The sequence below is a fragment of the Electrophorus electricus genome, chromosome 3, assembly GCF_041902795.1.
Source record: "Electrophorus electricus isolate QZ-2024a chromosome 3, ASM4190279v1, whole genome shotgun sequence".
In the NCBI taxonomy this organism is placed as follows: domain Eukaryota; kingdom Metazoa; phylum Chordata; class Actinopteri; order Gymnotiformes; family Gymnotidae; genus Electrophorus; species Electrophorus electricus.
The window spans coordinates 1498635-1524485 of NC_137499.1; the positions used below are offsets into that span (position 1 = coordinate 1498635).

A 25851-nucleotide genomic window follows, 5' to 3' on the forward strand; every position below is an offset into this window, starting at 1 on the left:
AGGAGTTTCCCGTCGGCTAAATAACGGACACTTCATAAAGAAGGGAGCTGCAGACAATCTGGCACTCACTGTGTAATTGGTCATTCACTGACATTTCCAATACAGGACTTGTTGCTGAAACCTCCTTACCAGATTTTCTCTTTGTCTGTGAAGGAAGATTCAGAACAGGAATACTTTTCTCTTCACAAGTTCACTCCCCATAGAGATGAAATGCATTTATCTCAGACATACAGGCTCCTGAAGTTAAATCACTCACAGAGCTTAGACATCTGCTCCATCGCCAGACATCAGAGATGACCGCGAAAAAAAATAGCACAGCTTTACAATATCATGAATTATACATGTTTTACAAACCCCCATTTATTATACAAAGTCAATCAAAGAAAAAACAAACACAAAACAAGACAACAAATAAAATTAAAGAAATGTACAACTATTTCATATTGTCATAACATTCTGATAAACTTCTTGGTTAAAATTTTGAACTGAATGGAAAAAAAAAATACTTGACTCATGATCACTGCTTGAACTTGCATGCTATGGAAGAAGGCTGAGCAGAATGCCATGTCAGAAATATCCCACATCGGTCACGAGAAGTGGGCCTTAATGCTGCTGGAACTCATAAGAGCCCCTTACATTCACAGACTAAACTTAAAATACAAACATCAACGTGAAATGCCACTGCCTGGTGTCTACAAGCCCCACCCACTACCCAAACAACTCAATATGATCCGTTTCTTGACTCATGCCAAGATGTAAGCCCCAAATGTACATCCTTAAAATTGTTCGATAAATTCCACAGATATATTATCTTCACCTCACATTTATGTCCAAACGTTTTTTTATAAATACTGGCAGCAGTATCCCTGATAACCAGGCTACCATTTACCTTCCCCTTCACTTTTACACACTGATGTGATGACATACACAAACACTAGAGGAATCCAGAAAAGTGATCATTTTCTAGATTCTGTGTAATCATCTTTGTGCTACATGCTCAACACAAGCTTTGAGCAGTTTCCTCTTTTACACACCTTCTGTGATCACAACTAATCCAAAAGCTAAAATAAAGCTTTGTAATTTTGTCATTGTGATATATCTCGTACTATGCCTTCCTGTTTTGTGCATGTACAACACTGATTTTTTGTTGTTGTGGCATTTTTAATCCATAAAATCACCATTAACGGCAAGACAAACGGAGCTTAATATTGGATTTCAGACTGTCAAGGGCACTGCTCTCAAATGTTTTAATGCAGAACAGTACAGTAGACGATTAAAAGCTTTCAGTAGGAGTCCGAGAAAACCATCTTCAATTCTGCTCTCTGTTAAGGTCCATACAATGTTTTATTCAGCCCCTACAGCCATGAGACTAGTCCGGTGATTTTCCAGTGGTGAGCTCACCATTGCTTCCAGATTCAAAAGGGTGCATGGATTTAAAAAAAAAAAGTGGATAAAAAGTAACAGTGTATTTCCCTCTGTCACATCAACCAGACGAAATGCACGCTCAGAGAGTCATTAAGTAGGACATACAGCACGCCAGTGAGTCCTAAAGCATCTGCAGCCTGGCTTAGCACACAAAGGCATGAACAGCAAGGCGCGGTCCCATCATAGACTGCCGATGTTGGGGAAGCTCTTGAGCTTCTCAGGGAAGTCATCCTTATACAGGACTGGATCAGCTCGGTGCTCCACGACCTTGAGAGGCATGGTCCCAAACACGGAGGCAAATTTGTTTATGCACTCAGACCTGAGAAAAGGGGGAAGAGGGTAAAAAAAAGGAAAGAAAAGATCACTGGTATAATGTGAAAGTAACAGATTCCTTAATAAGTGTCTGAACCAACCAGAAGAGGCACGGTAAGCACTGTGATATTTACAACTTTAAAGACTAGGTCAGGGTAATATGAGCAGTGAATCATCATCATCTTAATCTCCCTCAGCCTGACACATTTAACAGTCATTTATAACTGACAGCTGGTGAAAGTGTTTCCAGGTAGGAGGTATTTTGGCCCCTTGTGCTACATAAAACAGCTTTAGTCAATGCATACATATTCACAGTCAGGCATAGCTTGTTGAGTCAACTTGCAGTGGGTTTTTTTTGTAATGCTGTTATGTACATTTACAACTCTTCTGTTAAAATACCAGAATACAGCTTGAGGGTTCTTTAGTGAACTGGAGGGGCAGAGTGGAGGACTCCCCTATATCAGCATCATCACTCTCTGCTTTAGGGTTTTTCGATAATGTAGATCACTGTACGAGTCAGACATTATAAAGCAGAAGACTGATCTTTGTCTATCTGTCTTGGGAGGAAAAAAGGGAGTGCTGAATTTCTTACAGGACCGATAGAGACCTAATCCTCTGCATGTAGTCCTTTAGATATATTTTTGCAACCAACCATTTCCAAATTTACTTCAATTTATACATTTTACATTTCATGGCATTTAGCCAATGCTTTTATTCAAAGCAACATACAATTATGACTGAATACAACTTGAGCAATTGAGGGTTAAAGGTCTTGCTCAGGGGCCCAACAGTGGCAACTTGGCGGTGGTGGGGCTTGAACTGGCAACCCTCCGGTGACCAGCACCCCAAACACTAAGCCTCCACCTCCCTACTTTTCCACTGAGGTACTCTAAAAACCTCTTGTCATCTGGTCATATCCAAGTAAAAAAACAAAATTGTGTGTGTGTCTTATATGTTAGTGTAATTTGAATCTGAATTGACCGAAAAATTGACTTTTTTCCCCCAAAAGGTTATCATCCTAGCGCTTCACATACAATGTCAATCATGGCTACATGTTCAGTAAAGATATAGAAGTGCAAAAAGTAGTTTTATTATAGAGGCTTTTCATTAGTTTGATGATTAGATCAAATCAAAACAAAATTCACGGCATCCTGAGTGGCGCGGTGCCCAAGATTTATGGTAGGAAATGCATTCAGAATGAGAAGCAAGACCACAAAGACACCATCAATCTCCCCTGAGCCTCCAGTCAAATGACTGCATGGTCAGTGGAGCCAGCCTCCATTACTAACACTACGTATTCACTTCCAAGGTCAAGGGTTTCTCCCTGGACTGTCCAGAGTGGATCACACTCCTGCTGTAGATGACAGCCCTTTGGCACAAAGTTATAGCCCTATAAGTGGCCACTAGTATTAATTCATCTTTGCAGGTAACACAGACACTGCTGGTAGGATAACTGGGAAGAAAATTGGTTAGGCAGTTGTCTACACAAAGTTTTTCCATGTCAAAATCTACTGTTCTTCAGAATTGCTTATAAGAAATAAAAGTTGTGAATTAAGTGGAATAAGAGACAAAGTACTTGAATATCTGCATTACAAGTAAAGCGATTTTTTTTTTTAAATGTCTGCTTGATTCTGGACATGTTTTTGTCTACTTCTGTCTGTCCTGTGCAGCGGTGCAGAGAAATGAAAGAACCCATTTTCTGTGCTCTGCCATAGCGTGAATCTAGCAGTGCTGATCAGACTAGAGCTTGACACGCAAGCAGCCTGCTGTGGACGGACAGCCTGCTCTCTCCCTGGCTCCTGGAGGCACGACTCTCCTGAGAAGCACCACAATGAGGGGATTGTTGGTGAAACACACAATGCGTTTCAGATGTGGGCAGAAGCCATGCCAAGGCCAGGAAGTTGCCAGTGTTCCCTCTGTCCCATGGGTAGACAGCCTGATTCATACAGTACCTCTCCACCATGTGTGTCTGGTCCAGGGACAGTCCATCTATTGCTGTGCACTCAGGACACTTGAACTTCTTTCGAGGAGTCACCTACACAGAAGAGAAGCAAACAAAGCCCCGGTTATTCCCTATATGGATTTGAAGTCAAGTTGACATTATGCTTGTCAGAAGTTAAATTTGTATACAACCTATTAAAAAAAATGCCAGCAACAGATTTCTCTGACCTGTATTTTTTCTAAACTTCTGATTAGTCTGAAAAGTCTGGACTATTTACAATTAACAATACCTAATAGCAAACTGATAACTCTATTACTAATGAGAGGAGGGCAGCTGTGGTGTGTGTGTGTGTGTGTGAGAGAGTGTTGGGGGGATGGCCTGATGACAGGCCATATAACTCAGATGTAATGAAAGAGAGATGTGTTGCCATGACCAGGATAAACCACCCTGTCTGCCACTCTCATTAGAGGGGTGATATATGACTTTCCTCCCCTGTCCCCATTTTCAAACATACACAAACACTAAAATGGCACTCCGCACAGTTTGAGGAAGGAACTGAACCAGGAGGAGGTGTGTGAGACACAGGGACGTGGAATGAATAAGGCATAAAAATGGTGATTTAGCAGACTCTCCTGAGTGCACAGGCTCTGGCGAGCTTAGGAAAACATATCGCAGCAGAGAGAGGCAACTAGTGACACCCAGATAACAGAGGTTAAGGCAGGGTCTTTAAAGGCTGCCCTGCACCTGGACAGAGTCATTGTAGGCTGGAGCGTGAGGGAGAGAGGCGAGAGCTGATCAGAGGCGCGCACCATCAGGGCGTCTGCATTCTTTAAGGAAGCACTCCTCCCCAGCCCCACTGGGAGCAGTTACATTTAACTGACCGAAACACTGTTCTCTGTTACACAATACCAGTAGTCCTGAAGTTTGATAGTTTTGTAAAAACATTTTTACTACACTGTATATACATAAAGTCCACTTTGAAGTCCATTAAAAAAAAAAAAAAAAGATTTGAATACCTTTATAGGAGCTTTGCCAGTGATGTTAGCCACAAGGAAGTTCATGGCAATATCCTCACAGTTCATATGAGCATCTACCCAGTTCTTAATGTCTCCTGGCATCTTGTATGTGTACAGATAATTGAAGTACTGGAAGGGAAAGAAGAAACATGTAGATCAACAAAAATAAAACCATTAATCTGCGTAATTCCAAAAGGGGACAAAAACAGGACAATACACATTCAGGGAAAGTGAGACAAAGACTGTATACTGCCTATTACATATATAATCGCCAAGAAAAAGATGTGGTGCACTCAGTGGTCGGGTTAGCTGTAAGGACAAAAAGCCTTGTACCTTATGGTAGAAGGCCGCTCCCGTCAACACCATAGAAACTTCATTTGTCCATTCAGACTCGTACTTCCACTTCCCCATCTCATGATCCCACAAGTGTAGCCGACCAGGATACCCAACAAGCCTGTCTGGAAATTCACGCCACACCTACCCACACAAACGTTTACGAAAATAAAATACAGACCCTCGATCTGTAAGACTTCATCAAAAGAATAATTTGAACTTTAGAGCAATTTCTAAATTGGCCAGTTTTAGACGAACCTTATCTATAAACAGCAACCTTGGCAATCATAAGATAAATCAGTGAGTTAAGATCAGATAATCCCAAAGATATCTGACACGCCTACTGTTTCTAATGGAGAAATCCTTGAATGCCACACCAATATGTCACAAGAGCTTGCTTGGTCAGCCAGACACCCGATCTCAAACTGCCTACTATTTCATACAATTACCCATAAATTATGCTCATTTCCCTCAATGGGTTATAAATGGCTGCAGGTGATGTGCAGGCAAGCCTGTAGCTATGTAACAGCATTGGCCAACCCGGTCATCAACCCTCACACATCAAACCCTTGTCAGAAGTATGCATGTATGACTGAAAGCAAGAGATCCTGAGGTGAACAGGGATTTAAAGCTTTTCGTGTGGCTTTACACTTTTTAACAGGACTGCATTAAACCCTATCAAAGCAGAAAGAGACCACATCTTAAGGTTATTCTAATTAAATTGTTCATGGAAGCAGAAGTCAAATAAGCAACTGAGATGAATTAATTTTCAGTAGTTCCAGCAATTGGCTGTCTGGTGGCACTGACGTTGCATTTAGGTAAATTTTGGTGAGAAACTGCAACAGGCACATATGACTGACTTCAACCCATTAGGTGAGAACAAAGGAAGTAGCCTATGGTTATATGATTCACTAGAACAAACACTTTGCTCTGGACTTAAAATGCGATTCATTTTCCTTAAATTTCAGGTAAAATCTCCCAGCAGCGGTGCTGCTTATTCTCCTAAATGGACTTCAACCCAGTGTGGGAAAACACTCGAGCTCACAAAGAATGGATTCCCTAAACGTAAGAGGATTATGTGGTTTCATAATGAAGTGTGATCATCTGACACTGTTTCAGTTAGTTACTGACTAGTGATGCTAGCTGATCTTTGTGCAGGGACAACCCCCATTCCCCCAACCTCATATCCAAACTGAAGCTCATCGGAGGTTAGCATGATGATGTCATCATCGATGGCCAACACTGCTTCTGTCTCTATCTCATCAAAGGGAAAGAAGCGATTGCTGAGTTTGTTCTCCTTGGTGCGCACCACTTTGAGAGGAACAGCAATCTTTGGCCAGAGAGACTCTGTGGACATCAGGATAGGGTGGTGGGGGGGGGAGAGAAAAAAAGAAAAAAAAAGAAAAAAGACTTTCTTGAAAAAAGAACAGCGCAAGTTAAACATTGAGTTTTTTAGAGATATGCTAAAAACTTTTGACAGGTAGTAGAAAAAAAATGGAACAAGTTGTTCAGTTTAAAACACATCAGTGCCTTGTGGTACATACGAGTCTGACCACACTGTCTTTCCTCACAGGGCAGGAAAGACAACACTAACTGTATTTTCAGTTGTGTGCGAGCTTGGAAATCACCCACAGCACGAACAAGACGGATAGCACATGCACTGTCACCTAATAAAGCCACAGAGAAGGCCCAGGTTGACTAAGACATATGGACCCTCAGAGTGTGGGGGAGTGGGATACTTAAATTTCTCTCCTTTTTCTCTTCTTGAGTCTTTGGAACTTGGAGGAAGGAGGGAAGTTTCCAAATTGGTGGAATAAGCTCCTCTCTGACTGAGACGACCTACCCTATAACATCTGCAATATCGTATAAACTAAAAGTTTACTTAAGACAAAACAGTCACCCAGCATTTATGGAGCCCTCTGTAAATCACAGTGAAGGTTCGATAAGAAACTAAGACTGTGACGAACATGAAAGATTGAGATCCTCTCGTGTGAAGTCTACATGCCCAGTAGAGAAATTCTCTCAGGGTGGAGGCAAAGAACAAAAGGTACATACAGTACATACTTAAACTATTCACACCTCATTATTCTCCGTCCATAAAACTATAAACGCTCGGTGAGAATCCTGTTGACAGGGAACAACTATGATGCCAAAAAAAAAAAATCCCCCACCTCTTAATGCCTGTAATCACATTCATAGATTGTAATCATATTTAGGAACTGCCAAAAAGGAAAGATTTACTCAAAAAATACTTTAGCTGATAGTCCCCAGTGACAACCAGAGAAAAGCCTGTACTCTCTGTAGAGTGTATTACAGCAACTGAGAAACTCGCTAGAAACTTTAAAATAAATAAGTAAATAAATAGAAAAAGCTTTATACTTAAGGTGTTGTTGCCAACACGTCATTAAAATGACAGACATATGACTTGGGCAACATAAACTGCTGAAAATAAACAAATGCATTGGGCAATGGCAACAAGGAGAAGGAAATCCATCTTCAACTCGACCGGAGCCTCACGCTGACCCGAAAACAAGCCTTATTAGTTCTAATGGGTCACAAAGCTCTAGCACAGCTCCACTGACTCCTCTAATCAAAGGCAAAGAGCACCATTAAGACACTTCAAAGTATACCCCAGTATAATTACATTACCATAATCTATCAGGAAGATATATTTAATTTCTTGTTCCTTTTTTCCTTACATCAAGCCAGTCAGTGTAAAAGCTCCATAAACAGGCCAATACCTAATCACCTTGTTAAGCAGTATCATCAGAGAGAGCCTAAATAAATAACTACTAATATCAGTTAACTTTGACATCTCTAATAGGCTAGAAATTTGTTGTCAGCTGAGGGGAACTCTTAGGGGAGCGATCCTTATGGTCTCATGATCAAATTAAGGGTGAACGTCTGGTGAAAATATGCTGGTCATCAGAACGAAGAAGAACTTAAAGCCATCCTATCCATGGCTTCTAAAACAGCGACAAAAACTGGTAAAGCATAAGACAATAAAAAACACACTTATAGCATACTAGTGAATTTCCACTACCTTCTCTGCGCAACAATACGATTAAGGCAGCAGATCGGTCGAACATTTTTTATTCACAATATGAAGATAAGCCGGAAAGAGGTTTGGCTTCATAATTTCACAGCTTGGTTTTCTATTCTTAGTCTACTTCTCTGTAACAGATCCGTTTATCCAGAAACTGACAGCACTCAAGGAATGCACACACATGCAATGTATTTTAAAAGTATTAAGAGAGAATAATGGTACCCAAAAAAAATCAACTTAGCAACACTACTTATAATAAAACTTGAAGTGAAGTCTCTGTGACATACTCTTGTAGCTTGCATTCATGAGCTGGTAAATGTACACTCTCTGGCTACTGTAACAGCAGGTGTTGTCAGAACGCCACACTCAACAGGGATTAGGTATGCCTATCTTTCAGATGAACTTTACAGGTCATAGAACCATAGGACTCCTGATAAGACATTACTTGGGCTGTGGACCATTCCTAAAACAACAGTCACACTGACTTGCTAATGGTATGGTTTGAAGTGTTGGCTCATAATAATAATAATAAAAGAATAATGTTTAATTTATATAGCACCTTTCACAGACTCATGGTTGCTTTACACAGACATAGATTTATCAGATACAACATGTCTAAGGATTTTACAGACATTCCTGTCACTGCTGAGTTGAGAGGTTCGGTACCCAAGAATACCCAACCAACAAAAGCAGAAACTTGTAGAAAACATATATTATATACAAATATATATACACAGCAACAGGTGGGACAGGGGGTCTTAACTGTATATGTACAAGATGTTTCTCAAAGTGGTGGGAATGTAAATGTGTGAAGTGATGATTCCTGTTCAAATGTGAGGATGACTCAAACCTTCAGGTGGACTCTTGTTCTGGTTGTTCCACACAACCAGCAGCTTCGCCAGACTGGGCACTTTGGCGATCTCAGTGATGACCCTGAAGAGACTCTCCACGCGGTCATAAGTCAGAACCACAGCAGTGAAGCCCGGAGATCGAGGAGGAATGAGTGGGAGAAAAAGTGGACTGTTTACACTGGACCATTTCTTTTGGGGGAGAACACACACACACACACACACACACACACACACACACACAAAATTTGTAAGAAATAAGACACTTTTACACAAAGTGGTCCACTAGGTTTTAATAAAAATGATGTAATTGTGTGGGTCAGATGATGCATTTCATTGAAACCAAGCATTATCCATTAAAATTAAAGATTACTTTAAAAATTGCAAACTGGCAGTGCTGAACAGTAGATTAAAAACAGGAAGGAATGTCAAGAGCACAAAACAGAGCAAAAACAGAGGCAACGAACAGCTAGAGGAGAATGTCATGACCTTTGTTGTGTGCCAACCCATTTGCCTAAAGCATCTCCCTCAAACTTGGCCAATATTCAAACACCATTAGTCTCAGTAAGCAAAGGCCTGCCCAGCCTACAAAAAGTCAAGAATTTGCTCTTGGTAATCAGGGAAAACAGCACAATGAAAAACACTGCACCTAAAGCATTTCTGCCATGGAAAAATTCTCTAAAAACACCCACAGCTCTATAAGAATCTAATCCTCTTGATCATTGGTTCCCGAGCCATTTCAGCTGAGGACCCAAAAGCGAGATTTGTTGTCTGCCTGGGACACAAAATGGCCAAAACACTTAGAGTTACCATGACACGTTAATAGTGTATAAAGTCAAACCACCAATAACCAAAAATGGGCATTTATTTATAGCATTTATTCTCTCATAAAATAATTAATTGCCCCCTTCACCCTCTCCATATTGCCTAGGTCTTCCCTAGATTCTCACACACAGCACACCGTGTGTTGCCAATGGAACCAGCAAAAGAATTGGATATATTTACAGGAAAACACTACTTAATTTTTCCTTCAAAACAGAATTTATAAAAACACACTGATCTTAAAGTCTTGCCTCCACTTTCCTCCTTTTTCGCTCAAAGTGAAGTTTTAGAAGGGGACAGATTAAGGGTAGGTTACCTTCAGTTCAGATGGATGAAATATTACATTTTGTTTTAGAGTAGGTCTGCATGGTGAAACCATTACACATTATGTAGGCAAATATTAAGAGTGGTGTTTGTATTGGCTAAATGAAATGCTTCTTTATTTTAAGCTACTGAGTTTTGTTCCATTCTTTTCCTGTTACTTTTCATAAATAACTGAATTTGATTAGTTGTTCTTCTCCAACTGAAACAAACATCTGTCATCCGCCAAACCTTACCCGAAACATCTAAAACACTTTACTCTTTTTCCCTCAAGGTGGGGGAGAAGTGCTGTAGTAGAGCTTGCTCCAGAAGCATAATTTGAGTATGTAAATGGGACAGGAACAACAGATCCCTCTGCTACATCTTTGCAACTACTTGTGCTGCACTTCCGTCTTCAAAGTCTAAACTGCAGTATTCAGTGAGGGTGGAATTTTATGACTGCACTCTTGTGAACTCTCTGCAGCAGGGGTGCATATGAGCCCTGGCAGGGCCAGGGTAAGGCAGGGGGTGCCGGGATGCTGTCGGCGTCAGTGGTTGTCTCCTGCCAGTGTGGGGCTTGGCTCGCCTTCCTGGCCTGCTTTAAAACAGCCTGTAAACTCCCAAAGATGCACGCACTGGAGTGGAGATCAAGTGACGCTGTAAAGTAAATACTGAGAGCTCTTAGAGGCCCTCTGATGCCGTCATGGAGATTTCTGTTCTTCACTGGTCTGAAAGGGAGGAAGGAGCAAGGCCTGAACACAGAGACGCTCAGCCATCTCATGCTCCACAAAAGAGGTGCAATACATAACTGAAGGCCCAAAGAACAAGTCGCTACATTGCTCTTGGGAACAATAGCAGTGGTAGCCATCACTATTGGTGGGTGGTTAAGATACTTGACTTGTAACAAGATGGTTGACAGTTCAAGTCCCACCACTGACAGGTTGCCACAGTTAGGCCCCTGAGCAAGGCCCTTAGCCCTCAATTGCTCAAGGTGTATTCAGTAATAATTGTAAGTGTTTTTTGATAAAAGTATCAGCTAAATGCCATAAAATGCAAATGGAAGGCAGACTTTCAGTCCTGAATTTCAGGCAATAATAGACAACTTGAATACACAGATTCCACTGCAGAATCAGCCTTCGTTCTTGATTGACGAAGCTTTGAGGATGGGAGCAAGGTGCTGAGAAATCCAGCAGCCATCCTCAAAGCCTCAACACTATGAGGCCAGATGTTTCTGAAAAAGCACCTCAGGTTTCATATTCAACTGATGAGTCACTTGCCATTGCCATCCCAGACAGAACTGTTTAGTGATATGCCTAAACATTGGCAATCAGAAATATAATAATTTTTTTTTAGAAGGATGCACAGATAACATCTTACAAGCTCAAATTCGCTGTGCCCTTTGACTGAGTGTGAGATCACTTCACATCAGTAAACATCAAACTTTTCAATAAAATGTGCCTCACAACAGTAAGCATGCCTACAAATAAAACAGTTTGTAGTTTGGTTAATAAAATGTTCAAAGCCCCGGCCTATATCCAGGGTTGCAGTGAGAGATGCTTCGTTTCACTGGCAGGTTAAAGCTTGGCTACAAGCTTCCTGGGCTGCTGCTCCAGGTGCTAACAAAGGGCATTGTCTAACCAGCTGCCTCGCTGTGTTGGCCACGGTCTATCACCATAGACACATCCGTTCCTCACTCAATATCAGTCAACCATCACAGCAATTAAAAAAAACAAACAAAAAACAAAAACACAACTTATATTAGCCAATGGAAATGTCTTTGAAGTCTCTGACACTGACATTCCAGCAAAGAGGAAATATTTAAAGTACCACTGTGACATACAAGTGGTAAAGTGAATAATAATAACATAGGGGTGTGGTACATGAGAATTCAGCCTGGAGTCTGAAAAATAGTGTGGTCTAATTGGGCAGGCTCCAGTGTGGTTCAGTGTAAACAAGGGGGAAACAAGCATAATTTTCCTTTATAACACAGTCTAGAAATCTGTCTGTGGTATTCAATCTAAATTCACCTGCAGTTCAGTATAAAGTATTCAAATGTTCACGTAACCATCACCTTGTTACTGAAAATGTTTTAAAAAACTTCTAATCCTAGTGTGTATTATATAGAATAAGCAACACAAAGCCTGAAACAATATACATCATAAACATCAACTGTAATGTGAATCATGGGGGCCCCTTTCTTTTTTCTCCTTACCAAAAAAAAACCAACCCAAAAACATACTTCTGAGAAAATTCCACTACTCAGTGACAAGTTGGTCATTATCATATCCAATATGAAAGTATGGGGGGGGTGGATATAATTGCACTTGAACTGCTTGTTACTGGGGACTGGTACACTTGTGTCATGCAGCGAAAAGTAGAGGTATGAGAGGTTTGAGTGATGGAGAGGGATTGCAGTGCGTTTCATGTGGGCCGAGGCATCTTGGTGAGTCTTGCAGCTGGGACCATGCTAGCCCAGCTTTGGGATTAGGCGAAAATGGAACCCAGATGAAAGCATGGACGGCTGTTCAATCACAGGAGCTCTGCACACAAAACACTCACCTCCGAGCTGTCATTGATGCTGATGGGCAGCGAGTGTTCGTATCAGAATGATTGGTCTATAATAAGAGCTGCATTTCAAGTGGCGAAGGAGAACGCGGCTTCCACAAGATTTGGATTGCCAGGACAGTGCTAGCAGTCATGTTAGTTTTTTATAGTTCTGCGACATCTTTTCAAATGGTGAGTCAGTGACAAATAAAAGTTAAAATCATTATCTGTACAGAAAGGAGAGGCAAAATGGCCATGACAGGGTGTGAAAAACAACACCTAGGGTAGTTACTCAAGCTGCCAGTTGAACATTGATCTTACTGACTACTACTTTTCAGCACTTAATGTGGGTGAACTGAGTGACTACTTTGACTCAGATAACATTTTTATACACACACACACACACACACACACACACAGATAAAGAACATCCATTTGGCTTCTTTTGCCTCCATTTGAGTTCCTTCAGAACTGCATTACAAAAAGCAGGCTGTCTTGACAACGTCTCCAAAGCACCAGCAGAGTTCAAGAAATGTGTTTTCAATTATGTCCCAGTGGATATAGAATGGCAGAAAAAAAAGTCCTTGATTTATTTAGTGCTCTGTTCCAATTCTGCTCAACGTGTTTCCACTGAGTATCTTGAGAAAGTATTTCATCTTTCCTATAATGCTGGAATGGTCAAAGGACAGAAACGCAGCCCAATTAACCTCTCATAGGTCCGGGTGCCTCCATGAGAGCTGAGCAACGCTGACTGATAAAGGGCTGGGGAAATAACAGCAGAGGAGGACAACGTCAAGTGTAACTGCTAATGAGCTACAAACTTCTCTCCCGTCAGACATGGACCTTGATTGATGAGCAACACAGCTGAAGTAATTGCAAAAATTTCACAGTAAATGATAAATCAAACTAGGATTGTTAAGTAACAACTAGATACATTTGCAGTCGCACTTCCATGGGACAGAATTGGATCTGGAGTTCTGTGTTGGCTCTGATAGAGCCCAGAGGACAGAGGTGATTGCCACACAACCACTCAGCATGTGCTAGGCTGTGAGGCTCATGGCGATGCCACAAATGATTGATGTTCACAATGCGGCAATTCCTCTGGCGGGTTGCCAGACAACAGTAAAGAAAATGTGTAAACGTGCGTGAAGGACATACACTACCCTCTTTGATATTTCTGATATGATTATAAAAGAGAAAGATCTGGTAAGAGTATCAGGCAAAAATTATTTAGAACCTAAAATCAGTGTGCAAGACAACTGGCTCAAAAGAGCCTATTGTAACACAGATACCATTCATAAAGAGGCAGCGAATAAACTGCACTCGCATGACAAATTATTCGGTAGCTGCAATCTATGCCGTTTTGCTTTCACTGAGCCAGAGGTTCAAAAACACTTTAAAATCTTCTTAAACCCAATTTGGAGTTGTACATTAGTGGTCATGTGTTCTCATATCTAGCCTACACTACATGAACCTGCCACCACTCATGTCCTGACAATAATTTGTATCAGAAACAAGAATAAATTAAAATAAAATACAAATTGATTGGGTGCATCACACTAAGGAACAAAGATGTAGCCCACTAATAAAATGTGCCGATATCAACATTCAGAATCCCTAACCAACCCCTATCTTTCATTCACAAGTGTAGGAGTTGAGAGTCTGAGCACTACTGGAAAACTCCAGCCAGACAAAGCTGAGTTAAGTGTGAGGGAGCTGACACACAGTGTCATACAGGTGAAGCACCACTCTTACACAACAACCTACATCTAAACATATTCATGCAGTAGATGCCTAGCAATCCAAGTTAATGACAGTGGCTAGAAGTGAAGATTAGTGTTATCACCTATAAAGTGTTATCATTGTAATCTCATTCATCTCCTAACTAGGTAAGTAGTTATATGGGTTAATGAGGCTTACTGTTAACATACCTAGATAATCAACATGTTCTAGTAGAACAACTGATTTTTGTTGCCCAGGCAATAAGCAAGCTAGCAGGCATATTTATTAGCTGGCTGCTAATGAAAGATTAGTCATATTTTGATGTCAAATGATTTCTTAAACATTGCTGCCAAGTATAAAAAAACAAAACAAACAAAAAACACCAATAAGCCATATCTTCTATTGTCTAAATAATAACACTAAGATATTTTAATAAGTAACTACCTTTCAATTGCATCCAAGTGTTAGAAAAATACTGTACAGTCAACGGTGGTCCTTCAAAACTAGACTTGTCTGGTTGTCTTATATTTCTTTAAATATGAGCTAGACTGCCAGCTGGCTTCGTTTGAAGATGGCCTAAACCTTTTAACTACATGTTAATGTGAGACAAGTGTTTCCGCTGTATGTGTGTTAATGAGGGACGGTGTTTCCGCTGTATACATGTTAACGTGAAACAGTGTTTCCGCTGTATACATGTTAGTGGGACGGCGTTTCCGCTCTCTCTCTGGATCAGTGTTTCTTCTGTATATGTCAATGTGCAACAGTGTTTTTGATATCTATGTTAATGAGGGACAGTGTTTCCATTGTATACATGTTAATGAGGGACAGGGACAGTGTTTCTATTGTATATATGTTAATGTGGGACAGTGTTTCTGATATCTATATGTTAATGAGGGACAGTGTTTTCATTGTATATATGTTAATGTGCGACAGTGTTTCTGCTGTATAGAATGAAACAGAACAAAATAGAATAGGTTCTTTGGTCTAAAGGATCCATTTTGATTGCTAACATTAGCAAACACCAAAGCATTTCTTACCTGCAATTCATGAAAGATCAGCAACCACAAATATGTAAAAAATAAATTTATAAACATCTTATATTCCCCAAGAGTATGGCTGGAATATTACTATAAATGACAGACTACCTTCCTATTGCTGAAATATGCATTCACAGAGAGATTTGTTGTTAGCTGCAGATTCAATAGTCACAAAACAAAAAGTGAACTAATACTTCAGCACAGCAGGACAGCTAGCAGGCCTCTAGGAACTAGGACATTTTCCCCAGCAGTAAGACATGCAAGACCAATGAAATTCTACCTTCCCATCATACGTTTCCTAAAACAGCAGGTGGTCTCAGATCTAGATTCCCACCACAGACACTTGTGTGGAAAATGTTGTGCAATCACTGGTGGTCCAGCAAAACTAGACATGTCTAATAGGCTTGCTTCTTATAATTAATGTTTGATTATCTAAATGTATGTAATAATTGACAGTGACATTGATCTGGACTCTCATCATCCAGGTCTGCATCTCAGTGTGAACCATAACATCTTAAGCATTTAATAAGGTTGGAACTTTGAGTGAAACTTAATTCCAAACAAACTGGTACAAGCTATTTGCAGCTTTTGATTTTTTCACAACCGAACAGCTTCCCTGACAAAGTATTTGAAAAGTGACACGTGCATCTCTTTTACCTTTCCAACTGTTATTCTGTTTTTTGAGGCTTCAAATATAAGAGAAACAATTACATGATCGGCATTAGATAACATTGCAATAAGTGCCAGCATCGTCATTGTTATTGTCATTCCGATTGTCAAGAAATAGTCTGATAAAGTTAGCCTTCTGAATTAAATATTTAGTCATTTAATATAGAAAATAGTTTGAATGCAGTTACACTGCAATCAAAATGGATTTGAAAAGTGCAGACAAAAGAAGCATACTCAACGCAATGTGCATGATACTACGTTCAGACAGAACAAAAGTGTTGGTCCAACTCACCACAACTGGAGGATTGTTCCAATGCTCGTATGTACATGCGGCGTAAGGATAAATGCGGTCGTTGATTATCTGCAGTGTGGTTAAACCAATAGCCCTCATGGAGCGGAAATATGCCTCCCAGAACCAACGAGCCTGTAGAAAAACAGAGGATATAAAAATTTTTGGTGTTAGTATTATCTGCATGACAGCATGACGGATGAAGTCTGACGCAAGCCTGTATACAACTCTGAAGACCACAGACAGAGGCCCCTCTACATACTCCGGGCTTCCGCTAAACTCCCAGAATCCTTCTTGTACTTTTATGACCCACCGCAAGAGACTTTCAAAAGCACTGCAGCCTGTTAAATCCTGGTAACACAACTACAGGGACCATTCTGGGCTGTTACAAGCACTTCAGCCCATCAGTCTTTCAGCTCTTCCCAGCGAAGTGGAGTGTGACTTTGGGCAAGAGCTCAAGTCCAAAGGTCAAGCCACATAACTCCTCTCAAACTCCAGAACTAGCAATTCAATACAACAATGACAATGGAGGCTTCGTTTTCCAGATCACATACATCACCGAGCTGCCTGCTGATCTGTTTTGCTCAAACTACAGGCAAGATCTTCAACCTGTAATGCAGATTACATACGAACCAAAATTCAGGTATTGGTTATTTGATAACACATTCAAAATTAACTAATGGAGCACTTTTGTAAACTTCAGGCCATAAATACAGTAATTCTATCCAGTTACTGTCTTGACAATGCTATAAAACTTAAAAAGTGAGTATTTGATTGATCGATTTACAAATGCAAAGCCCAGCTGCGAGTTGAGCAACTATAACAGCTAATTATCCATAAAAACAATGCTACCTCCTGTTAGGAGGCGCTATGCCACAGTGCCAGGACCTGCGTGATCCTGCACTCTGCAACAGGACATTGTCACAGACTCCTGCTAAAGGTTTAGGCAAAGGCTAAAGGCAGCACCCACATCTGAGTCTTGAACCCAGATCCTACGGGTGGTAAACGTGTGACCTAACAACTGCACCAAAGAGTCAGCTCGCTGGCACAGATCCCTCTACTTCAGGGAGTGACAATCTCCATCTCATCGCCTTCACCTTCAGGGAGTGATCCTGAGCATGTGACACACGCATCCACCCTTCTTCAAGGTCACGCCATCACCCATGATCGCCAGGGGTTCACACCGGACTTTGTACCATCCCCTCAAACTGGGGGGGGGGGGGGGGGGTTTCCATTAACCACGAATACACTCCCAATTTCCTCGCAGTACCATCCCACTTCAGACACCATTCCAGATCCACGAATGGTCGATGCCCTCAGCCTCCGTAACAACAACCAACTCCATTATCTTGCCACAGTGCAAACAGTATCAGGCACTGGTACTGAAACATTTAAAATCCAAGTAACACTTCCAACAACTGGTATGGAGAAAGGTATCGACATTTACATTTGACAAAAACGTCTACCCTGATGAATTTAGATGCATCAACATGACAGTGTGTTTGCTCTCAGGCAATCAAACTTTGCTGTTTCTAACACCTTGCTCTAAATGCTCTACCAGGTAAGCGACAGGAGCACTATAGCAATACTGTTGCTGCACTAAAGGAAGAGCATAAAAAGTGTAATTCTTCAACAACAACAACCTAAATGATGCTTCTTTTTTTTTTTTTCACAAAGAAATAGTGCAATAATTGCACAAAAGACTTTGCTCTTCCAGTTTAGGAGATGAGAAGGAGACCAGTCCTATGGCGTGAGGTTGAGGTCATTGCTGTTCTCTCTGTCCACGGGTTTTTTTTGTCACTAGGAAGATAGTTTTATCGACTGCCATGTTTGTTGTCATATGGTCTACAGAGATACTCTGAGCGGCACATTAGAGAAGAACTCCCTCTTTTCCCCTCCCTGGCTCCCATGGGTACAGCCCCTAAAATGCTCAAGAAATACAACACAAAAATGGCTTTTCTTTTTTATGGAGAAGGGAAGAGGATTCAGAAAGACTTTCTGGTCCCAGGGAGAGTACAGCCACCCATAAATCAACCAATGATGAAAGTTTCCTTTCCTACGGGGAGGAGGCAGAGAGAAAACTGCACCCACCCAGGTCCAAACCCACCCCACTGAAACACCAGCAAGAACTATTATGAGGGAAGAGACAGTCACATGAGAGGGCTCTTCTGTCACTGTCACAAACACAAAACTCTCAGACAAATAACTGACACCACAACAGCCGATTCTTACTGCTGGAGAAACTGCTTGTTGCTTATTTGCTAGTACATGACCTTCACATTATTAATACAAGTGTAAATTAATAAATTGCTCTATACATGTTCCACAGAGGATTATTGTGCATTATTAGTGAGACATATTTGAAACCACAACTTGGAGTCCCCTGATGTCAGAAGGAAAACATGCAAGCCTGCACCCCAGAAATATGGGTGCTGTAAAAGAGAGTAATTCCTGTCTGACCTGCATGTCTCCTGCAAAAGTCAGCCATCACTTATACAAGGGTTTACAGCAGATTACTCCATCAACAGCACAACATTCTGATTGAAAAGCTGGACTCCAACTCCTCTGTAATGAGGCACGCATGTGTTCTGTTCTAGAGGGCTGACCGAAACAGCGCTCTAGGGAGTCTCTCTTCAACACTTTATAGAACATGGCTGAAAAAATCAGTCTGGACCACTGTTTACATTCAGCAGCTGTTTAGCACTTTGCTAACAAATTGTTTGACCTAAATCAACACTGCCTCCTCATAAGCAGCAAGTTGGTTTTCCTGCTATAAATGCATTTTGCTGCTGTTTACTATTACAGTTTTCCATTTCCACCACAACTACAACATCACAGGCAGCAATGGAAATGTCTAAGTGGAGCATCACTTAGGGTACCACAAATTACAGCCAACAAAAGGGGACCACACCACACATTTTAAGAGAGAGCACTGACGGAGCTGATGACGGGAGCAAGGCTTCTATGAAACATGCAACCTGTTAACAAGGGACCATGACACATATGGCGCTGACCTCATCTGAAGGTCCTGGATACTACACATCCCGTGGTGAGCAGAAATGAGTGACAGCACCCTCTGTGGGTGAAAAGTGAAAACACTACAATTTGTCTAAGGGTTTCTTAACTTCCAAGTCTTGCGAAGACTTCAGCCATACTAAAGAAATTTAGATGACCCAGGCTTGTCTAAAGATGCACGATTATGCTGGAAAAATGTCAGAAATAATTTTTGTGCCATCTCTTTTTTATGTTGGTCTGATGTCTTGAGGGAGAAGGGGGCAGGGGGGGAGGAATGAAATAAGAGTGATGGTGATGAGTTATGATCATTGCAACATGCCATAATTCTTAAATATGTTGAGCGTCTTTGCGCAAAAACCTAGGCCAGCACTGCAGCTAACTTTCAGATCTGTGTTCACACACACACACACGCACACAAAAAAAAAATCTTCTTCTCGTCTAGCCAGCACTAAACAAAAACATTTTCACATCTTGCTGTGGGCAGTCTAACTGAGCAGGTCGAGCACAGGGCTTCACCTTCATTCGCTGTGTACAGTTTGGCATAGTCAGAAAGTTAGGGTCTTTTAAAAAAATACACAAAACATACTGTGTGATTAACCACTTGTTTTGATTAAAATACATCACAGATTTTGAAAATTTGCCTTTTTATCAGCACTAAACACAGCAAAAGAAAATTTAATATAAAAAAATTTTTAAATGTACATACTTAAAGGCATATTACTTTTGGCACTTGCCTGTCTAAGTGTATTATTTTCAGAATGGAGCCAACACTCCATTGAGGGAGACACATTAGGAAGGAGCACAGAGAGGAATGTTAGTGCAGCAGAATAGAGGTCACGACACCTTTACCCTTGCTTTCACACCATATTAAAGCCGAGATGACAACTTGTGCGTTAGTCATTGAGACTGACTAAACTTTGCTTTAAGTTTCAACACCATTTGGCCCCAGTTAGGAACTGTTACACTGTCGATTAGCTGTGGTGTGTTTTGGGTTTTTTTTCCCCCCTGTATATATAAAATGCCTACCATACCCATCTCTACGCACATGCCTGTTACGACTTTTTCTTTACAAACACTTTCCTTGGACAGGTGGGTGATCTTATTAAAACAACAAGTTCCACTCTTATCCATATTCAGACAATAAGAACACCACAACACCCTGCACACTTACCTGCCTCTGCATCTCTTCCACCTGTCTGGGAGGAATGCTCTTTAAAATCATATACATCTCTGGGAGCTTCTCCTCAGGAATAACCACAGAAGCTCTGAAAACACAAATGTAAAAAAGAAATTAATAAATAATTTACAGCATCTCTCCCATCGAATACAGCAGCGTTTTGTAGTTTGCCAAGATACTTGGCAGCTCTACCTTTTCCAGTCCAGCACCTCAGAAAACGGCAAAATATACGAGTCTGCCATGATGACAGGGACGCAGCCGGCCTGCAGCACGTCACTGAGAGTGGCCTGGCCAAGTCGAGCTCCTCTCAACACCACACAGAAGGAAGACTCCTACAGAACAGTGAGCAAGGACATATTAATGGCTCAGTAACAAGCATGTCTGCTTCCATTTACTGAGGGAGCTACAATATCACTGCTACATCACCCAGCAAAACGCTACTGTGAGGATAACCCCAGCTGGGAATGCGGGCCACGAGTGTGGAGTGCGAGACAGAGTGAAATAAAAACAGGTGGAGGTGAGTTGGTACTGCTGCAAGGTTTTCTGGGATACGAATGATGTCATATGCAGACAATGGCGAATGGTGTGCAGGCTCTGGCCCCACCCACACCCCGCCTCCTTCTCCACGCATGACCTTTCCCCAGATGTGCTGCTCATGCACCCAGCTTAGTTGATAAGCATGCTTCCTGTCTAGACGGGGCTGGAAGGGAGACATGCACTGTGGACAGCCACAGCTACTGTCTCAGTTTATATGAAGAGAGACACACACTAGGGGTGACAAAGATAACCAATAAACTACAAATTTCACACTCTTATCTGATGACGAAAAGTTCACCAATTCAGTATAAGGTTGACCAAACTAAATACATTCAAAACAGACAAATACAAGATTATAGTAATGAATTACAAGGTAAAAAAATTAAAAATCACATATTATATGATTAATAGCAATCTATGGGGAGAGACAGACAGACAGACAGACAGACCAACTGAACAATGCTATGCGTCATTAGGTCTCCATGTTTATGGATTGTGGTATAGACAAGCTTTCTGAATGACAGACCAGCTGAAGCAATTTTTTGTTGATGTACTGGGTTTGGTGACACACCCACCTGTAGGATCTGGGGGTAGTCGTACATCTGGCCCTTGTAGCAGCGCTTCCTGGCTGAGGCCATGTCCTGCGAGAGATTACTGCACTTGTCCAGAAGGAGCAGGGCTTCTCCATTCTCTTCCTTCAGCCTCTCCAGCTCTACACGGTACTCTCGATGGATGGCCGTCTGGGAGGACAGAATGAAGTAGCGTCGGGGCCTGAAACAGGGCAGAGGAGAACATGCTGACTTGGCTCTCTAAATGATTAATGGGCCAAAGCAAGGCAATGAAATAAAAAAGCATTTTGAGCAAGCGCTCACCCCGGCTGTCTCTCAGGAAGGTCAACTTCATCGGACAGTGGGCTGTACACAGGAATGCTAACGTCATAGCCTTGTCTATAGGTCCACGTGGAGAAACCACCCCCAGCTAGCAGAGCTCTGGGTGACGAAAACCACAAGACAATAGGTTTTTTGCTGACAAACACACGCCACAAAATACGTCTACCGGGGATGACTGACAAAGCAGTCTGGCATTCGATGATGTATGTGAACATGTTCTAACAACCCTCTTTGCTCTCATTAAAACATAGCTGCCATCCATTCTCACCCCTTCTCTATGACAAGCCAATAAAACTTTAACTACCATCCACTGCAATGGAGGACACTGATTAAAAACCGAATCGAAGCAAGTGAAAGGAAAGCTGCGACATATGGATACGCAGCACATGCCGTCTTTTATCTGCCCACGCACATGCATGGGGCAGCTGGTTCTGATGAGGCTGCAGGCCAAACAGAGCACAGCTGGAAGAGCCCAGGAAATTCCCTACAGCTCCAGATAAGTGTTCATCGTTTCAGGGCTTTCTAGTACATAAAACTCACCTTTTCCACCCAAAGCGAGCGAGAGTGGCCGCCAAAGAGAAGGCTGGGAAACACGGGCTGTGTAGCAGTAAATACCAGGAGATTATGCACGTCTGTCTGCTCTCGGGGCTCTTCCCTTTCATGACTGCTCTTAGCTGCACCTTTGATCTCGCTTTGGAATCTGCCGCTTCCATGTAACGTATGGAAGCCATCGTATATTTTCACACACACGATAAACTGGTTTAAGATGGAACTTCTGAAGGAAAAGTGAAGTTGTATTACTTAGTGTAATTGAGTAAGATTTTTAAATTGTTTTGATTTTGCAAAGCTGTTTTTTTTATGTCTCAGCTTAAGCTTTATTCAGTTTGTAACGAGTATGTCTTCACAGTGCTGAAACATTCATCAGGTCTAAAACTTGATTAGCTTGTAATACACAAATACAACTCACACCCAGCATATTAAATATATTAGGCTTTAAGTAACTGCTTTTCTCCAGAAGGAACACATTGATTTATGGCACAACTAAGTCCATTTAAACAAATTAAGTCTAAGACACTGCTTCCCTCTAGTGGTCCGAAACATCCAAAAACGTATGTTTTCTTTCTACGTGCAAATTAAAACCAATGGGTCAAAACATGTCAAGGGGTGGAGCTGTATTTCAGTTGAACAGCGTGACAGGATCTGATGGTAATAACACTAATCTAGTCATCTGGCAAAGTGGCAATGCTATGTGAACAACCAAACTTATTCATGACCCTTCTGATTAAAATTTGAGTACATCATATGCATAAAGCTCCACTGTGTGGACCAACCTGTCCCTGGGGACATCCAAGGCTGTATTGTAGTCTGGAGGTCCTCCTGGTAACATGTTAAAAAGCAGGTGATTCATCCCTTTGTCCCACCTGAAAACACACAAGACAGTGTCAACATGCAGGCCAGACGCATAAGCTAAATTCATTACAATATGTAGAGCATTAATGCAAATGATTTTGTCCATGCACCCCTTTTCATGAAAACATGACAAATCCATAGGTCAGAGCAAATTCATAACTCCAGAAAATTACTTATTTTAATTTCATTAATTGGCCTCTTGCGACACCCAAAGAACAGACAGAGAAATGCACAAAAATGCCAAGTCAAGGTCTGACAGTACTTTTCAAAGTTGAGTGGCAGTACCAAACCAGTAAGATGCAAGTCTGCTAATACATCAAGCTTTTCAAAACATATAGTACACTGCATTAAACTTAGTCTACAAGAGTCTTCACTATCAGGCTAAACTGATACGGGTACTCAAAATGCAGACTTTTTTTTAAACAAAGCTCAATCTAACAGTTTTCCTCCTAAGAAACACAGGTGAAATGACCTCTGAAATTCTAGATTTCAAAGGCACCACTGGCAAAGCCTATAGGCAGCAAGCAATGTCTTATAGAAAAACCTAACCATGAAGACTTTTGACATTTTAGCTGACGCTTTTATCCAAAGCGACTTACAATCATGGCTGAGTACAACTCTGAGTAATTGAGGGTCAAGGGTCTTGCTCAGGGGCCCAACAGTGGCAACTTGGCAGTGGTGTGGCTTGAACTGGCAGCCGTCTGATTACAAGTCAAGTACATTAACCACTGAGCTACCACTGTACATTCAAAGTGCTACAGCTTTTAAAAAAAAAAAAAAAAAGATGCTGAAAATTCAGTTAATTATATTTAACTAGCCACATATACAAGCACTGGGACAGGGTCAAACCCCAAATTGATAGAAGCGTGGACTTGTCCGTTGCACAGACCCATAAAGAGAGTGAAAGGATGATGAGATGGGGTGCACCTGGGTAACGTGGCCAGAGCCTGAGCCGTTTCACGAATACGCAGGGAGTTCTGGTTCAGCACATCAATGGAAGGCACGAAAAGACATGCCCGCGTGACATCGTCAGTGTAGAAGTCACTGTCTGAGATAGCACTCAGCAGGTCATTATACTCCCGGGACAGGCCAGTACTACTGATGGGGACTCCCACATCATCCACAAAGCGTTGGAGAGGGTAGATGTAAACCTGTAGAAGCAAGTTCAAGGCACAGCTTGTTTAAAAAACAAAACGGAAGCATAAACGAATTAATTTTAAAAATTACCAACATAATGCACGTTATATTATGAAGGAGAAGAACGCACCTGAAACAGATGACAAATCTTTGATCTAATCTCACCTTAATTCGGTTTTTAGGATTGTAGCCACAGCGGTAGACATCAAAGCAGGTGTGCATGCGACAGCTAAGGTCTCCCCTCTCAGGAATAGGGCTGGCCACGGGCAGTTTAACCAGTGGAGCATCGTGCACACTGCGGCGGTCCACGGTCCATTCTGCGGAAGACTCGATGGAGTGGGGCCAGAACTGGAACATCCCCGTGGCAATCAAGCCCAGCAGCACCACGGAGAACAGGGTGATGTAGTAGATGCGATGCTTGCTCTTCATGCGCGGTATCAGAGCAGGGCCCCGCGAGCTGTACTTTACTGAGGTGCCCATCACGACTCCAAAGCACTGAAATAAAGAGAGCAAAAGCCTCACCTGGTCAGCAGACAGAACGCCGAACAACCTGATGTGGTTTATGCACAACAGCCCTGTCGTAACACCATCATCTGGGGTACCTAGTTAACCAATGCTAGCCAGTTAGTGCCTTGTATGAAAATTCGCTCGCCTTTACAGTGGGTTAGCTGGCCATTATAACTCTACAGAAGTGAGCAAACTCTTATTCATAGTTAGATAGGCGAACCTAAGAAAAATACGGCATGGCGTGTAGCTAGCTTAGCTGTCCAGATATCTGTTCTCTAACGCAAGCTTGTCACCCACTGGCAGGAATGCTGGACGTGAAGATGAAGGGACAGAAAACATATCTACGGTTATCCATGTACATGTTACCAGCAAAACTGGATTACTTGCTAGCTGTTGTTGTTGTTGTTGTTGTTGTTTTGGTATAACTTACATCTGACATGTTATTACTGACGGGCCATCGGCTCACGAGCTACCTTGTTTGCTAGTTAGCTCAGTTAGCTTAGCTTCCGACACGAGCGAGCCTACCTCGGCTTCGAGCCGTCAACGCGGTTTAAATAACGTCGCTGAAAACTACTTCATCGCAGTTCGTAGTAGCCTGGTAAAAAAGACGGAGTGTCCGAGTGGTCCGATATAAATAAATAAAAAAAAACAGCCGCTCAGAGAAGAAGAGAAATCCGTAAGAAATTTCCTCACTGACGAAAACCGAGGCGTCCTCACGGGGAGCGCGTGGCCTGTTCCGCCACCTGCTGTGTTGGATGTTTCGCGACCGACGATTCAAATGCTAAACCAGAACAGTCGAAGGTTTTTACTATTAAACAATTCAAATTGTAAGCCAGAAAAGTCGAAAGGTTTTAAAATGATCTGTCCTGTTGC

General features: G+C 41.7%; 1 protein-coding gene across 3 annotated transcripts; it reads right to left on the reverse strand.

The window, feature by feature from the left end:
• Positions 1 to 331: 331 nt before the first annotated feature.
• On the reverse strand, positions 332 to 25714 carry ext2 (exostosin glycosyltransferase 2). Of its 3 annotated transcripts, XM_027007435.3 has the most exons (15): positions 25409 to 25714; positions 24637 to 24966; positions 24262 to 24485; positions 23256 to 23345; positions 21907 to 22023; positions 21610 to 21805; positions 20690 to 20829; positions 20492 to 20585; positions 16309 to 16440; positions 8925 to 9114; positions 6209 to 6375; positions 5029 to 5172; positions 4696 to 4824; positions 3690 to 3772; positions 332 to 1744 (listed from the first exon to the last, which is right to left on the reverse strand). In XM_027007435.3, exons 1-15 carry the CDS (start codon positions 25415 to 25417, stop codon positions 1606 to 1608), a joined length of 2184 nt encoding a protein of 727 aa, XP_026863236.3. In that variant the 5' UTR covers positions 25418 to 25714; the 3' UTR covers positions 332 to 1605. The 3 variants fall into 3 exon arrangements, with proteins under 3 accessions (XP_026863236.3, XP_081565133.1, XP_081565127.1); XM_081709007.1 differs by having other exon boundaries at positions 1602 to 3772; positions 25504 to 25714; XM_081709001.1 differs by having other exon boundaries at positions 1602 to 3772.
• Between the last annotated feature and the right edge of the window lie 137 nt (positions 25715 to 25851).

Bases quoted from the DNA above. Each gene is read 5' to 3' on its own strand.
- ext2 (XM_081709001.1), bottom strand. The intron at 22,024-23,255 runs GTTGGTCCACAC...TTCGTCACCCAG, and splicing joins TTGGATGTCCCCAGGGACAG to AGCTCTGCTAGCTGGGGGTG. The intron at 3,773-4,695 runs GTATTCAAATCT...TCTTCTGTGTAG, and splicing joins CTGGCAAAGCTCCTATAAAG to GTGACTCCTCGAAAGAAGTT.